This window comes from Pteropus medius, unplaced genomic scaffold (genome assembly GCF_902729225.1).
Source record: "Pteropus medius unplaced genomic scaffold, Ma_sr-lr_union100, whole genome shotgun sequence".
NCBI classification, from domain to species: Eukaryota; Metazoa; Chordata; class Mammalia; order Chiroptera; family Pteropodidae; genus Pteropus; species Pteropus medius.
This window is the reverse complement of record NW_024349798.1, coordinates 5647653-5662527: the sequence shown is the minus strand read 5'-3', so window position 1 is coordinate 5662527 and position 14875 is coordinate 5647653. Positions and strand designations below refer to the sequence as shown.

The following is a 14875-nucleotide window of genomic DNA, read 5'->3' as shown; positions in this document are numbered from 1 at the left end:
ATCTTTTCTATAAATGTTTGTTGATATTTTTCAATTCTCCTAAAGCAAATTGTGCTTATCACATGTGAACACTGAAGTTAGGCAGTAGAGAAGAAAAATGGATCTGACCCTTCAATAGCTTAAAAGTTGGGTTCCAGAGCCAGAATATTACATTAAAAATGATATGACAGTGGTATCATTTGAAGGAATGAGGTAGAAACAAATCACTAGTATTGGCAGTCCATGAGGGGAAGATCAGAGTGTGCTGGAGGGTGAGTCTTGATGGAGCCCAATTTCAATAAAGTAACAATAGAACGTTCTGGGCAATACAAACCGTGTCAGCACTGCTGACATACCTGTGAAGGCAGGGAGAGTGGAACTATTTGTAGCAAGGTGGTAAAGACCCTGGGGAACTATCTGAGACCTGCCTATGCCTACTTGAAACCCAGACCATTGGTTACCTTTTTGGCCTCTTGAGATTTTTTTTGATTTTTGTTTTCTAGAGATTCCATAATCACTGATCTTGAGCTGTCTATCCCTTATAGAGATATTCAGATTTTATTGATTAATTGGGACTTTTCAAGGTGTATATCTAAGGTGGCATCTGATTCAGTAAGTTCCAATACACAAGGTAGCATGGAGGACTGGAGCTGGGTAGACAAGACACATGACCAAATTCCCTATTAGAACTTAGGTTTCCGCATCAGTGAGGTTTTTGCCATTTCAAGTATCACCTCAGACCAGCTGCACGAGCATTCCTGAATTACTTGTTAGAAATTCAGACACTTGGGCCCATCCCAGACCCTTTATATTAGAATCTGCATTTTAATATATTCCCAGATGATCAGTATGCACATTAACTCTGAGATGCCCTTCTTTCTATGACTTGAAGAGCTGGGTGCTTGTCCTGGAGCTATTGAGAAGATTTGAGTCATTGTTTGGGGGAAACCGTGGGTTTCTCAACTCAGGAGCCCACAAGGACTGTCAAATGGATGCTACAGGGTCTGCTCCAGAGCTGAACTGAACCCCCTCACTGTCGCTGCATGAGCCCATTGACAGCGTGTCAGTCAGCAGTCCTCCAGCCTATTGCTTGAATAGCTCCACTGGCTTGGTGCTCACCGTCTGTCCCAGCTATTTGTTCTAATTTTAGGCACCTCTGATTGTTTGAAATGCCTTCCTTCATATTACTGAGTCCAAATCTACTTCCTTAGAACTTCTACTCATAAGAGTAACCTCTTAGGTGCCCAGTAAGTGTTTGTTGAACAGGCTCTTGTTCCACCTGAGAGCTCTTCAGGGATTCTTAGACACTTCTTTCAACAGACTGTGTTTGGGATAGGGACCAGAGAGGGCAGTAGAACCTAAATGGCTGTAGTGACAGAGCAGTGGCCTTGTTTGCCCCTGATTTAAGTACCAGAGACTAATCGGTGATGTATTTGATCCAAATAGCTTTGTCTTTGCTCTTCTGGGGAGCACAGTGTTGCCTCTTCCTGAGTCATTTGGGTTCTGAAGAAAACCTTGTTGGAGGGCTTGTGCATTCTTGCTCAGAGGTGGCTTGACGGGAGGCCTGGCACTGGCACTGGGATAGTCGTTTTTATCCTGTACTGTCCCTTGTATATGAAGATGCTGAAGAGGAAGGCAAGCCTGACGCACACGGCACCTGTGAGGCATTGTATGGGAACAGGTCTGAGTAACTTCTAGCACAACTTTTTCAGTAGAAATCTAAGTGGTGACTAGATATTAGCTGCTTTGCTTGCTTTATGGTGTGTCTCCCACCACTCTGACAAAGCTTTGGGATTTAATTTGTGTCAGTGTTCATTAAATTTCCAAATTGAGTTCAGTTTTATTGAGAATGACTGGAAACTGAAGTTCCTGGTAAACTGAATGTTGCAAGTTAGCAGGATATACTATGCATGGAACCTATAGTAGAATAATCTTTGTACTCGCTGGGAAGGGACTGCCTTGGATCTACATTAAAAGTGACATTGCGACTACGGCCATGCCACCTTGAACAAGCCTGATCCCGTCTGATCTCAGAAGCTAAGCAGGATTGGGCCTGGTTAGTACTTTGATGGGAGACCATCTAGGAAGACCAGGTGCTGTAGGCGTAAAAAAATAAAAAATAAGGGATTGTAAACTGACAAGATCCTTGCAATCTGTGCGGTCAACCAGGGGTTGCCTCACCTTTAAAAAAAAAAAAAAAGTGACATTGAGTCTTAGAAATAGCTCACTGCAAAAATGTGTGGCCTTTTACTTCCTAAGTCATGGGCTCCTGATTAAGATGCAACAGGAGAGAGATGAGGCAGTGGAGGTGTTAGAGTTTGATATGAAGATGTGCTAGTAGCAGGAATGCCAGCTGGTATGACACTGAGTGACATGACAGTCAATTGATTGTATACGAAACTGTACAGCATTAGCTCTAAGAAAGGAAATATATAAAAATGTTAAAAAGAACAAATGGTTTTGACATTTATCAATAATGTATAAAATTGATTAATATGGACACCCTCATTTTTAATGATGCCAGATAGATGAAGCATTGCTGTTTTTAGCAGTCTTAATTTTTCATTCAGTCCAGAGAACCCAGTGCTGCCAGGTTAGGTGGGATGGGATCTGAGGATGGCCAGTGGTCTGCTAGACTGCTACAGCTCACTTGATCTCTGCTGGGAACTTTATAAGGCCCTGTGCTAGGCACCTGGACATACAGAGTTAAGATGAATCACACATTGGTCTCACCTTCAGGGAATGTACAAGAAAGATGAGATGAGCATGATCTTCTTTGATATAAGGTCTAGAGCTGCAGTTTTACATTCGCTAGATAGGTTAGTCTGTTATCTGTCACAATAGACCTTGTGCTCCATGAGTGCAGGTTTTGTTCTTGCGCTGTATCCTGGAGCCTAGCAGAGTACCTGGCATACAGTCTGCACTCAGTTGGTGGAGTGAGTCAGTGAATATGTGAAGTGTAAATGTCCAAAGAGAAGCAGAGACCCAGTAGGCACTATGGGAATTCAGGGAAGAATGACTGCTGCCTGAGAGAAAACATTCATGAAGGGATGGTAGCATCGTGAGCTCCCAAAACAGAGTTTATAGTTGTTTTTACCTGATAACTCCCCTTTCAGTCAACTACCCCCATAGTAAATATCTGTGTTCTCTTTCCCTGAAGTTTGTGTCATCCGTTAGCAGCATTTGGACTTAAATTAGGCCGTGCTTAAATGTCAGAGACATTTTTTGTTCATACTTTTGTTTTCCTTGCCTCTGATTGTTAGAAATGTAAAGTTCCAAATGTTTACTTGTCTTCTGATAAATATATTTTCTTTTAAAATAAAAAATGTAATATTTCACATTTAGGAAGTAAATGCTTTTAATACAAACAAAAAATACAGTGAGCAAGTCAGCAGTTCTCGGGACTTTGGCTGCCCAGGAAGTGGTATTAGAGTTGGGAATGGCATTCACCCTTAGGTGCAGCATTTTGTCTAAAAGGATGGCATTTGGGCAATTGTGGGCGAAAGTGGAATACAATAGGAAGAATTTGTCTCCAGAAGTTTAAGACCACATAGATATCTTGTTTCTTTAAATTCCTCTCCACAGTTGATTACTTTGTGTATCAAATGTAGTCTGGGTCTCTTCTTCCTTATACCTCAAGGTGATAGAAAAGTAAATCACCCTACCATTATTACTTTCCCTTTTACATACATCATAGTACTTTCAGAAAATTTAGCATGTTGGTTTCAGGAGTACAATGGGTACATGTTTAAAGTTTGGGTATGTATTAACTATCAGAAAAAATATTTTTAGATAGGTTGTACATGACTTATTTGAGCTACACACTTGTTAAAGCTGCACCTTGGGGATTGCTTTTCATTTATAATAATGAAATTCTTGGTGTGTCTAATTGTGTCTAATGAGTGTTAATGAGTTTGAGATCTGAATATCCTTATTAGAAAAGTTAATAGTATGGAATGTATAATTACCAAGATTTTTTTTTACATATTTCAGTTTAATTAAGTTACTCTGATAAGTATTGGAGTTGTTTGTGTTATAGTTGCACTGGTGGTTGAATATGAGAATATTTATGTTTCACATAATGCTCTGACTTTGAAAGAAGGGCTTAGTGATAGTGTTTTATGTATCGGAGATGATACATTATTGTATCAATTTTATCAATTGCTATTTATATAAGACCCTAAAATTTGAGGAAGTGGGAGAGAAAGAAACTCTTAAGAATAAGAATAAATAGTATGCCATAAAACTTCTGCCATATGGAAGTGCTAACCAAATAAAGACATTTGGGTGGGTGGATAAGTGAATAGATGGACAGACAGACGGCCAGGCAAATTACACTCGAAATAACCAAGGATTTGCAAGTTTGGGGTCATATCTCAGTTAACTTTGAAGCCCTTGGGAATGTGGTTCTTTATGTTGCCACAGATTTTCCTTTAGAAAAGCCAAGAGTGGCTGTGGGAGGCAGAGCCAGTTCCTGAGTATCAGTGGTATTAAGGTGACACCTGGCTAAATGAAAATCCTTGCAGAATTGCCAAGCCTCCTTTCATCCATTAATTTCAACTAGTCAGCCAATGAAGTACGCTATTTCTTGACCAGCTTTACATAGGGAGCTCAGCATGATGCCCTCCTGCATAGGAAAGAAAGGTGGAGTAATGCAATCTTTATACACATAAGTTTTAAGAAATTACGATTTTGTTCTTTGGAATATCACATCATAGATTCTTTAATAAGTGACGGACTGGATATCACCTCTGCTGCTTCTATTAATCCTTCCGTACCTGTACAAGTGGGCAGTGAAGAACCCCAGGCGGAGTGGTAACCGGAGGGAGGTTCCTTAGTACATCTCAGTGATGACTGACAACACCTCAAAGAATCAAAACACTTGCCGTTACCACGTTTGCCTCTCCCCTAGAACTGATTTAAAAGTCTCTAGGCTTTAATACATATTAATTTTTATTAAGTGTTCTCTGATATTATGGTCTGTTACTTTCTGAGAGAGAAGCTTAGATTTTCTTTAGCTTTTTGCTCCTCAGCTACTGCTGTGCAGAATAGATGAATCTTGTTCTAAGATCCTTCTCTGCACAACTCCTACCTCAGTAGCCTTGTTCTAATGACATACATAGATAGTCTTCTGATAAATTTTACTTGCTTCTCAGTAGTTTTTCAGTTATTTATGGGCTTTTTCCTTTTACTTAACTTTTTTGTTTGTCTGTTTGTTTCTTATTATAGCCATCCTGGGGTCTCCAGCTAGTGGAATTCAGAACACAATTGGTTCTGTTGGTACAGGCCAGCAGAATGCTGCTTCTTTAAGTAACCCAAATCCCATAGACCCCAGCTCCATGCAGCGAGCATATGCTGCTCTTGGACTCCCCTACCTGAACCAGTCTCAAACGCAGCTGCAGACTCAGGTTCCTGGTCAGCAACCAGCACAGCCTCCAGCTCACCAGCAGATGAGGACTCTCAACCCCCTGGGTATGTGAAAGAACTCTTGAGAATTTCTTTGTCCAAATGCAGTGTTTGGAATAACAGGTCTTCCTGGAACCCAGGGCTATTTTCAGTTACTGTTTTTACTTTAAATTCAAATTAATATATGTATATATTATGGTGACGGTATCTTTTAAATGATTGAAATAAAAAACTTCCAGGAAAAGGCAAAAATGTCTAAGGCAAGAAATATGTTACAGGCTGGTAAAAAGAGCAATTGCAAGCGAACCAATATTTTTGTTGCTTGCTTGTGCTACTTTTGTCTGGACAGTTTTCATAAAGGGCATTTCATATGGCTCAGAATGTGAAGTCTCAAAATTTAGAATTATGGTTGTACCTCTTGTATTGACTCTTGGTAGACCATTTATTTGATGGAGAACTTGTAGATGGTCTGCCATTTCTAGCATGTCTTGGTTATGAACTATCCCACAGCTGGAGGTGACCAGCCCAGACATGGGCAGGTTAACAAGAGTCTCAGAAAAATCTCTCCTGACTCAGTCTTCTCCGTGTACTAGTATTGTCATCTTAACCCATTATTTGCCAACATGTGGTCATTTGCTCACACATTTTCACAATTTTTGCCACCACTGCATATTGTTTCCTTAATGTTTTTCTTTAAATTGACATAGTCCTTTTAAATTCAGGCTTAAGCCAAGGCGTTATGTCAGTCAAGTTAAATTAAGGTTATTATAGTTTTGTTCTTTTCCTAATAGAGCAGTTTAACATTAAAAATCACTCTTAAAAATGATTAATTAAAAATATCTCATTTGCTGCTCTTTGGAAAACAACTGCCCTAATACATATCTAACTTTTACTGGCCAAGAGACTGGGTTGGACTCTCAAGACCTGATTCTAATGTGGCTCCACTCCTGTTGATGGTATAATATGGGACAAGACTATTAACTTCTCTAAGTCTCAACTTTTTCTTACTTTAAAAAGATTACTGAGGACAAATTGACCTTTTATGCTTTTTCATCTGCACTTAATTTCTATGATTTTGTTTCTTAATATGCAAAAAAAAAAAAAGACACATGTGACAAATCAGTTTAGTTGTTTAGGGCATGATATCATTGAAGCCAGAACCAAAATCTGAAACTGAAATAGATCATTTCTAGTATTTTCCACAACCATAGAGTATACTATAATACCAACTAGCCTCCATAAAAATACCTTATTTTAATTACAAAGTACAGTGGGAAGGAGTCTGCAATTGAGTTTATACACGTCCACTCCAGTATTGGAAATAGAACTCCGAGAGTTGCTGCCATAGTGTTTATTACTACAACTCATTAAGAATCACTTATTCATATATTAACTTGTTGTTTATCTGTTATCAGAATTTTTAATTGTGTATTATAATGTAGCTGTGGTTGATTTCTTTTTTCCTTGTCTTTAAAGGAAATAACCCAATGAACATTCCAGCAGGAGGAATAACAACAGATCAGCAGCCACCAAACTTGATTTCAGAATCAGCTCTTCCGACCTCTCTTGGGGCCACAAAGTAAGATCCATGTTTCATTTGGCTCCTATTTGAGTGACAGTTGCACATGCAAGTTGTCTGGGAATAACACAAAACTCCTTGATTCTTTCTAAGTATGAAGCAGAGAAAGTAGTTTGGGTGGGGGTGGAGATGCCATTTTTCTTCTAATTACAAATGTAGAGTAGATAATAGAAAAAACATGGTTTCAGTTTTGTTGTATACACATCGTTTGGCTCTCCTAACATAAACTTTTTAAAAATCTCGTATGGTTGAAGACCTTATTTAAATGAAGTACATTTGAGTCACTTCAGTAGATGGATGAAGTTTTCTTGTTCTTCCCTTAGCCCACTGATGAATGATGGCTCCAACTCTGGAAATATCGGAACCCTCAGCACTATACCTACAGCAGCACCTCCTTCTAATACTGGCGTTCGGAAAAGCTGGCATGAACATGTCACACAGGACCTGCGGAGCCATCTAGTGCATAAACTGTATGTTCCCGCCTCACTCATTATTCTCATGTGATGGAAACATTTTGTGGCTGATGGCAACGTGACAGTTTTGCAGTTTTATCAATACCTGATTTAATTCTTGAGTGGTCCCCTATACCTCAGATGACAACTGAAGATGGTCACATCCTTGTTTAGGGAGCCGCAGGTACTGCTGGCAAGTCAGAGAATTCCAGACCCTGTGTCCCTGTCGGGGATGCATCAGAACATTAACAGCTCTGTCCTGGAGAAGGGCGTGAACTGTGACCTATGTTACAGAGGCCAAGACTCCTAGTGCAGCCAGACCTGTCCTCTGAGCCCTGGGATGCATGAGGGAGCTGGGATTAGCTCAGAAGCTTTGTCTTATTTTATGGCTCAAGATTATAGTTGTGGAGATCCCTGAGAATTGGGGGAATTTAGGTCTAGTGAATACAGATGGCATGACAGTACCATCATACACAGTCAGTTAACATACAGAAAGTTAATAGTTAACTTTCTTGAGCTAGTTAAGTTAAATTGAAGGTGAAGTTGACCAACTCGATTCCCTTGGAGCTTTTTTCTTCATTATTTTAATTAAAAATTTTTGTAATAAATAGTTTAAAAATTAGGAATTTAAAATCATATTATTTTCGAGATGACCCAGCACTTATTGTAAAGCAAAATATTGTGTTTGACTTGTAGATAAGTCAACAGGTCAGTATTGTCTCTAGAGAGTAACTTTATTTCTATACTCATATATTAGGTGAGAGAGATTTGGGGTTTCTCTCAACAGTGTATCGCCCCTGTAGGTAGATGAGCTTCTCTTTCCATGTCATATAAAATGGCAAGATACTGATGTTGTATTGAAATGGGTTGATAGACTGTGGTGTTCTTTCAGCGTCCAAGCCATCTTCCCAACACCCGACCCTGCAGCTCTGAAGGATCGCCGCATGGAGAACCTAGTGGCCTACGCTAAGAAAGTAGAAGGGGACATGTATGAGTCTGCCAACAGCCGGGTAGGTTGCACATGTGTTCTAGCCTGCACAACACCTACAGTAGATGTAACAGCCTCTATCTGTCTGGCTTATTGTCTGGAAATGGCACATGCGTTAGTTAGGTGGATTCATCACCTTGAGGAGACTGACCAGGGAGACTTCCTAGATGAGACATGAGGTCCCTGCACAACTCTCTTATTTAACTACAATGTCACCACTATAGTGATAAATAAGGTTTATGAAATTGCATTTTACCATGGATGTCATGTCCACATCCATGTGGGCATTGTTTATAATGCTCATACTGTGTTATTGCCAGCACCAATGAATATCGAAGAAGAGGTTCAGCTGTGGAATGAAATGTAACGGTGCTTTTAGTACCTACTATCTGTTAAGTCCTGTGGGATAACTAGTAGTTCAATAAGAATTTGGGCCTTTGTTTTATTACTTAGAAGTATTGAATACTTACCTTTAATTAATGTACTTAATTTAAAAATTCATTAGCTTTTTAGAACATACAAAACATCTTTTGTTTTTTATAGTTTGGACTGCCTAATATTGAATGTTACCGCTTTTTAGGATGAATACTATCACTTATTAGCAGAGAAAATCTACAAGATACAAAAAGAACTAGAAGAAAAACGAAGATCACGTTTACACAAACAAGGCATCTTGGGTAACCAGCCAGCCTTACCAGCCCCAGGGGCACAGCCCCCTGGGATTCCACAGCCACAACCTGTGAGACCTCCAAGTAAGGACTTCATTTCCTTCTACCAGCCATTAGTCTGTTTGCTTGTTTTATCTTCTGTGTTTGGAGTGTGTTTCTAAGTATATGGAATTATGTTCTCAGGAAGCCCAAAACTGTGATAGTGGCCATGACACTGTGCATTGGCCTGTTTTTGGACCTTGAGTTTCTCATGGAGAGGCCCTTTAAAGGGTGCACTGGTATCAGAATGCACAATGCTTCTGGACCTGTCGCTGGTTTTCCCTTTAAGTTAGAGGTCCTCAAGATAAAGTTCCTTATTCCTAAGTCAAGAATTATTTTAAATAACCATTTTTTTTTCTGCCATTGCAGATGGGCCCATGCCCCTGCCAGTGAATCGTATGCAAGGTATTTATTTCTCTGAATCATATTTTGGTTTACCATTCAGTAGTCACAAAGTATATTGGTTTTTCCCCATCCCCCCTTTATTTATTTGTAGTTCTTATTCCTTCCATTTCTTTTTGCTGATTAGCAGAATTAGTTCCACAGGCAGTACAAATATCGGTTGTATTTGGAAGTTAGGAGATCATAGAAAAGATTTCTAAAAAGATTTGGAGTCGGATTTAGTCTCCCAAAAAAGCGTTATAGGTGGGGGAAGGAAACATTTCTGAATAAATGAGAGGAGAGGGTGTCAAGCCAGTCCTGGGCAGCAAGTACCACTGGGATCGAGGTGGAGAAAGAGCAGTGGCTACTCTGGGCCTTGGAAGCGCAGGCAGTCAAGCATAGCCAGGAGGGCTTGTACTCAGTCTATAGCTGGCTGGGGTACTGGCAGCTGGTCTGAACAACTTTAAAAGTTCTTTCTCAAGTTGAAATTTTATAGTTTTTACTTGGTTGAAGCAGTCATTTTAGTTTGGGAGTTTGGGGACGAGGGGCATTTCAAACCTTTTGCAGTTCTTATCAAATTGAGAATTGAACAGTAGGATGTTTTTACAGGCTGTGAAATAAAATTGTGGAAATCTTAATGTATACTGAAAAAGACATGGTAGATAGGCTCATATTATAGAGGAAATAGTTTACAGAGGATTGTGGGAAATTACAGAGAACAAGAGGCCATGGTCTAGAGATACTTGGCGGCTAGTTGAGGTATCTTTTACGGTATGACATTCTTGACAGACTGTGGGCAGCCCCAGGACAGTGAGGGTATTGTGAAAATGAGATCTTTTGAGTCTGTAGAGAGGAGGCCAAGGTTGAGAACTGGCCACCCTTGGGCACTTTCTAAACACTTAATATTCGTGCAAAATTAAAACCATATTTTGAGTATTTTTATTTTTTTTATTATTTATGCCTACAGCACCTGGTCTTCCTAGGTGGTCTCCCATCCAAGTACTAACCAGGCCTGACCCTGCTTAGCTTCCGCGATCAGACATCGGGCTTGTTCAGGGTGGCATGGCCGTAGACCATGGACCATGGCTCCACTGGGTTGCAAACCCAGGACCTTCTGCGTGTAAAGCAGACGTGCTAATTAACTGCTACACTGTAGAACTACGTCCCATATTTTGAGTCTTATCCCAAATTCTAATAATAAATGTAAACCCATCTGAAGAGCTAGGAGAGGCCGAGAGTGGAAGAGAGTAATGGGGATGGAGAGGAGATAGGAGCTAGGTACTCCAGAAGGCATTAGTGAGAATTTGACCCAAATGGGCGCCCTGGCCTTAAGTTTCACCTCCTCCATAGTTGTTGATAGTACCTTCCCAATGCAGCCTCATGTCCTTAGTTGCTTTGGTGCTTTTGTGCAAAGTGCTGCCATCCTGATCAGTGCTTCCTTGGCCTCACTTTTGTGGTTTGCCTGGCTTTCTACCCTCATCTCTTTGTTCTGTCCTGTCCCCACTACCATCACCACCACCAGCACCACACCAGCTTCACCACCATACCACCCTCACCTCCATTGGTGCCATTTTTCCTGGATATGAGAAATCTGTTACTTAACCGTCTTACCTGATTAACTGGGTGATTTCCTCTCAGTTATATGTGTTGTGTATGTGTTCCACCTTATTTTGCTTAGAGTTCGTTGAGTTGTAATTCTCTTCCTGTGGATGCTTTTCCTAATGAACCATTGTGGGTACATTTCCAGGGATAAATTCATTTAATCCGATGTCCTTGGGGAATGTACAGTTGCCACAAGCTCCCATGGGACCGCGCGCAGCATCCCCCATGAACCACTCTGTCCCAATGAACAGCATGGGCTCCGTTCCAGGGGTAAGTCCTTCTACTTGCCTTAGCTGTGCTGAGAAGGCCTTGCCCAAATAAGGAAAATTCTCTAAGCAGTGAAATTGTAGATTGTCTAGAAGCTTACGGTACCTGTTTCTTTGGATTTGGGTTATGCTTTATTTCCTTCATCTCTCTTCCTTTGGTCTTCATTACTGTAATGAAAATTATTTGACCACTATTTATTTTTATTAAAATGCTAAATTCATAGGAACTTGTGACTCTGAGAACACGAGAGTTCTAATGATGGTGTAGGCAGCCTCAGATTTGTAACCAAAGAGGGACTTGTCGGTGTCTGTTGACTCCTAGAGCTTACTCTCCTGAGGCTACTTTCCAGATGCTTCAGAGAACTAATAAAGACATATTTTGAACTTGAAATTATAGCACGTTATTGATTGCTATCCAGAGAACAATCTGAAGCCGGCTCATTAGAGACCTTTGTATGAGAAAGCAGGCAAAGTGCTTGGGAGCCAGAAGATGGTTCTCTTCCTGAGAGGGAGGAAGGATTTAAGATTTCTGTCTCTTCTAGTTTATCTTGAAGACTTTAGCCTTTGTCCTCTAAACTTTCAATAATACTTGTTGTCTTTTAGATGGCCATTTCTCCTTCCCGAATGCCTCAGCCTCCAAACATGATGGGTGCACATGCCAACAACATGATGGCCCAGGCGCCTGCGCAGAACCAGTTTCTGCCACAGAACCAGTTCCCATCATCCAGTGGGGCAATGAGTGTGAACAGTGTAGGCATGGGGCAACCAGCGGCCCAGACAGGCGTGTCACAGGTACCGTTTACCTTTGGGCCTTTGTACTGCCTGCATTGATGTAGCCTCAGCTTCCTACTAACCTGAGCATGTCTTATTTCATGGAAATTAGAATTCTAGACTACACATTTTATTTTTATCTTTTAGCATCTCTTGATTTTTCCTCATTTCATCCTGTCATTTTTACCTTGTTTAGAATTATTCTTGTCATCTCAGGGTGAATTTCATGCAAATGGATCGTGGTTTTTGGCTTGTGGGTTTTGTGTTTTGATTTGTGGGGTTTTAGTTGTCATTTTCTTGGTTTTTATTTGTGTCTTTTGAATTCTCAGTTTAATATGTAATCCTGAGAAACATTAAATTTTAAAGAGTGAGGAAAGGCTCCTTGAGTTTACTGGTAATGATTTGATATGTGTATCCTGTTGCCTGTCTCTGAACTGCCCAGGTGAAGTCAGGCTAACTGGATCTCTCTTATTGATTGTGTTTTTACTTATTCTGTCTAAAGCCAAAGAGAACTATTTTCCATTCATTTTACTGCTTTTTTTTTTCTCTTTTTGCTAATTGTCAATTACAGTGCATTAGAGTGCTGATGTATACAGATGTACATGTATTTACAACAGGCCAGATCTTCCCCTGAAATTTAAAATTTATGTTTTAATTTTTTAACATGAAGTAACATTGAATAAGTCATTGACTACACTAGATTTACTTACTAAATACCTATTAATTAATTCTTAATTTCCATAACGTGTCATTTTTTTATAACAAGTTAGGAGATTTGTCCTGTTAAGTATTTTTGACTTTGTGGGCCATATACTCTTTTTCTTAACTACTTACTTCACTGTTGTGGTGCTAAAGCAGCCACTGCCATGTTCATTAGTGCATAAATGAATGGATGTGCTGTGTTTCAGTAAAACTTTAGTACAGAAACAGGCACCTAGCTGGATTTGTCCATGGGCAATAGTTTGCAACCCCCCACCCATTCTAGATCAGTAATTCACAGTTGCTTTTTCAGTTGTCTACAGATATTCTGAAGGGTGTCCCCATTTTAGAAACCACTTCACTGAAACATTTCAATGTTTCAATAACTCATTTTTTAAAAAAAGATGAATACCTTCTTTATTGGTCTAAGGATGTTATGGAACATAAGCTAGTAACTAAAGGTATATGTGTTTGTATAAGCTAGAGATTTTGACAGTTATATAAATCAAAGTATGGGAAACGTTTATAGTGTTAACTTTATTGGAAGGTGCATGTTATGATAAGTCTAAAACTCAGTACATTTTTACAAATGAAACATAACTGTGAAACCAGCAGACCTCTTCAGAAACCATGATTATATTTTCATATATTTAATTCCTCAAATCTGTTGCCTCATTTTTAAATGGGGGAAGTAATTTTAACATACTCTATTCCCTCTGTTAGGGACAGGTGCCTGGTGCTGCTCTTCCTAACCCCTTGAACATGCTTGGGCCCCAGGCTAGCCAGCTACCTTGCCCACCAGTGACACAATCACCATTGCACCAGACGCCACCTCCTGCTTCCACAGCTGCTGGCATGCCATCTCTCCAGCATCCGACGGCACCTGGGATGACTCCTCCCCAGCCAGCAGCTCCTACCCAGCCATCAACTCCTGTCTCGTCTTCCGGGCAGACTCCCACCCCAACTCCCGGCTCAGTGCCCAGTGCTAGCCAAGCCCAGAGCACCCCTACAGTCCAGGCAGCAGCCCAGGTGACCCCGCAGCCTCAGACCCCAGTCCAGCCCCCATCCGTGGCTACCCCTCAGTCATCTCAGCAGCAGCCGACTCCTGTGCATGGCCAGCCTCCTGGCACACCGGTAAGCCTCTTAGTCTGTCATCTTTGGTCTGAGACTCTTAGATGAGAGCTTTCTCATAAAAAATTGTCATGAAGTTGCTGCAGCATCTTAGTGCAACCCCCAAAAGTAACTACACTCTAATCGAACCATAATGAGCTGTGTTTTGTTTCCGACATTGGCTCCAAAGGCTGTTTGGCAGGACATGACTTAACGATTATCTTTCCTAATTAAATGAGTTTGCAAAAATCAGCAATTATAAAGAAATCACATATAGGTCCTTGAACACTTTTTAAACTACCTGTATATAGGAGCAGTGTGTTTCCCATTCATTATTGGTTCTAGATTGATGTCTTCTGAGTTTTGGTAGTTTTTCTCCTAACATCACGAATATTTAGTCACATTCCTGATTGTATGTGCTTTGATCTTGCCCATCAGACTTGTTTTCAAACTTAGAAGCCTTTTCTTTTTTATGACAAAATGGCAGACCCAGTTTAGTACTTCCTGTGGCTCAGATCTACCTAGTCCTCTGTGGACCTGTGGGCAATGCCCAGTCTATGTGCTCTCTTAGGCTGGACTGCCCCACTGACCCAGAGACCTGAGGCTGCCCTCTTGTCACCTCCATGTCCCTCTGCAGTTACCACTGAAATCTTAGTATCCATTTTCTTATCAGTCTAACTTAGAAAATTCCTCCCCCTGAAACAAATTCATTTTATTCTTGGTGACTGAGGATATTTATTTATAAAATGTCAAAATTAATCCCAGCAACAATCCCAAGATAACATTACTATTTGAATTTCTCCATAGGAAGTGTGCTGATTTATCTTAGAGAATGAGCTGTACACTTAAATATCCCTTTGTAATTTAACACTGTCTTGTTTACTTTAAACTTCATTGGGTAAAACTCGGAAAATTTAGAATTCTTTTAGTGGTTA

General features: G+C 40.3%; 1 protein-coding gene, 1 non-coding gene and 1 pseudogene across 2 annotated transcripts in view; 2 read left to right on the top strand and 1 right to left on the bottom strand.

The window, feature by feature from the left end:
- The window catches only part of CREBBP (CREB binding lysine acetyltransferase), a 118580-nt gene that overhangs the window by 68063 nt on the left and 35642 nt on the right, over positions 1–14875 (top strand). The window contains 9 exon segments of the mRNA XM_039885162.1: positions 5209–5451; positions 6862–6964; positions 7288–7434; positions 8309–8426; positions 8985–9156; positions 9481–9516; positions 11240–11364; positions 11964–12152; positions 13554–13964. Coding sequence (XP_039741096.1) covers positions 5209–5451; positions 6862–6964; positions 7288–7434; positions 8309–8426; positions 8985–9156; positions 9481–9516; positions 11240–11364; positions 11964–12152; positions 13554–13964 — 1544 coding nt within the window.
- On the top strand, positions 1966–2084 carry LOC120620697 (5S ribosomal RNA). Its single transcript, XR_005657954.1, has one exon. It is a non-coding gene; the product is annotated as a 5S ribosomal RNA (ribosomal RNA).
- Positions 10451–10566, bottom strand: LOC120620648 (uncharacterized; annotated as a pseudogene).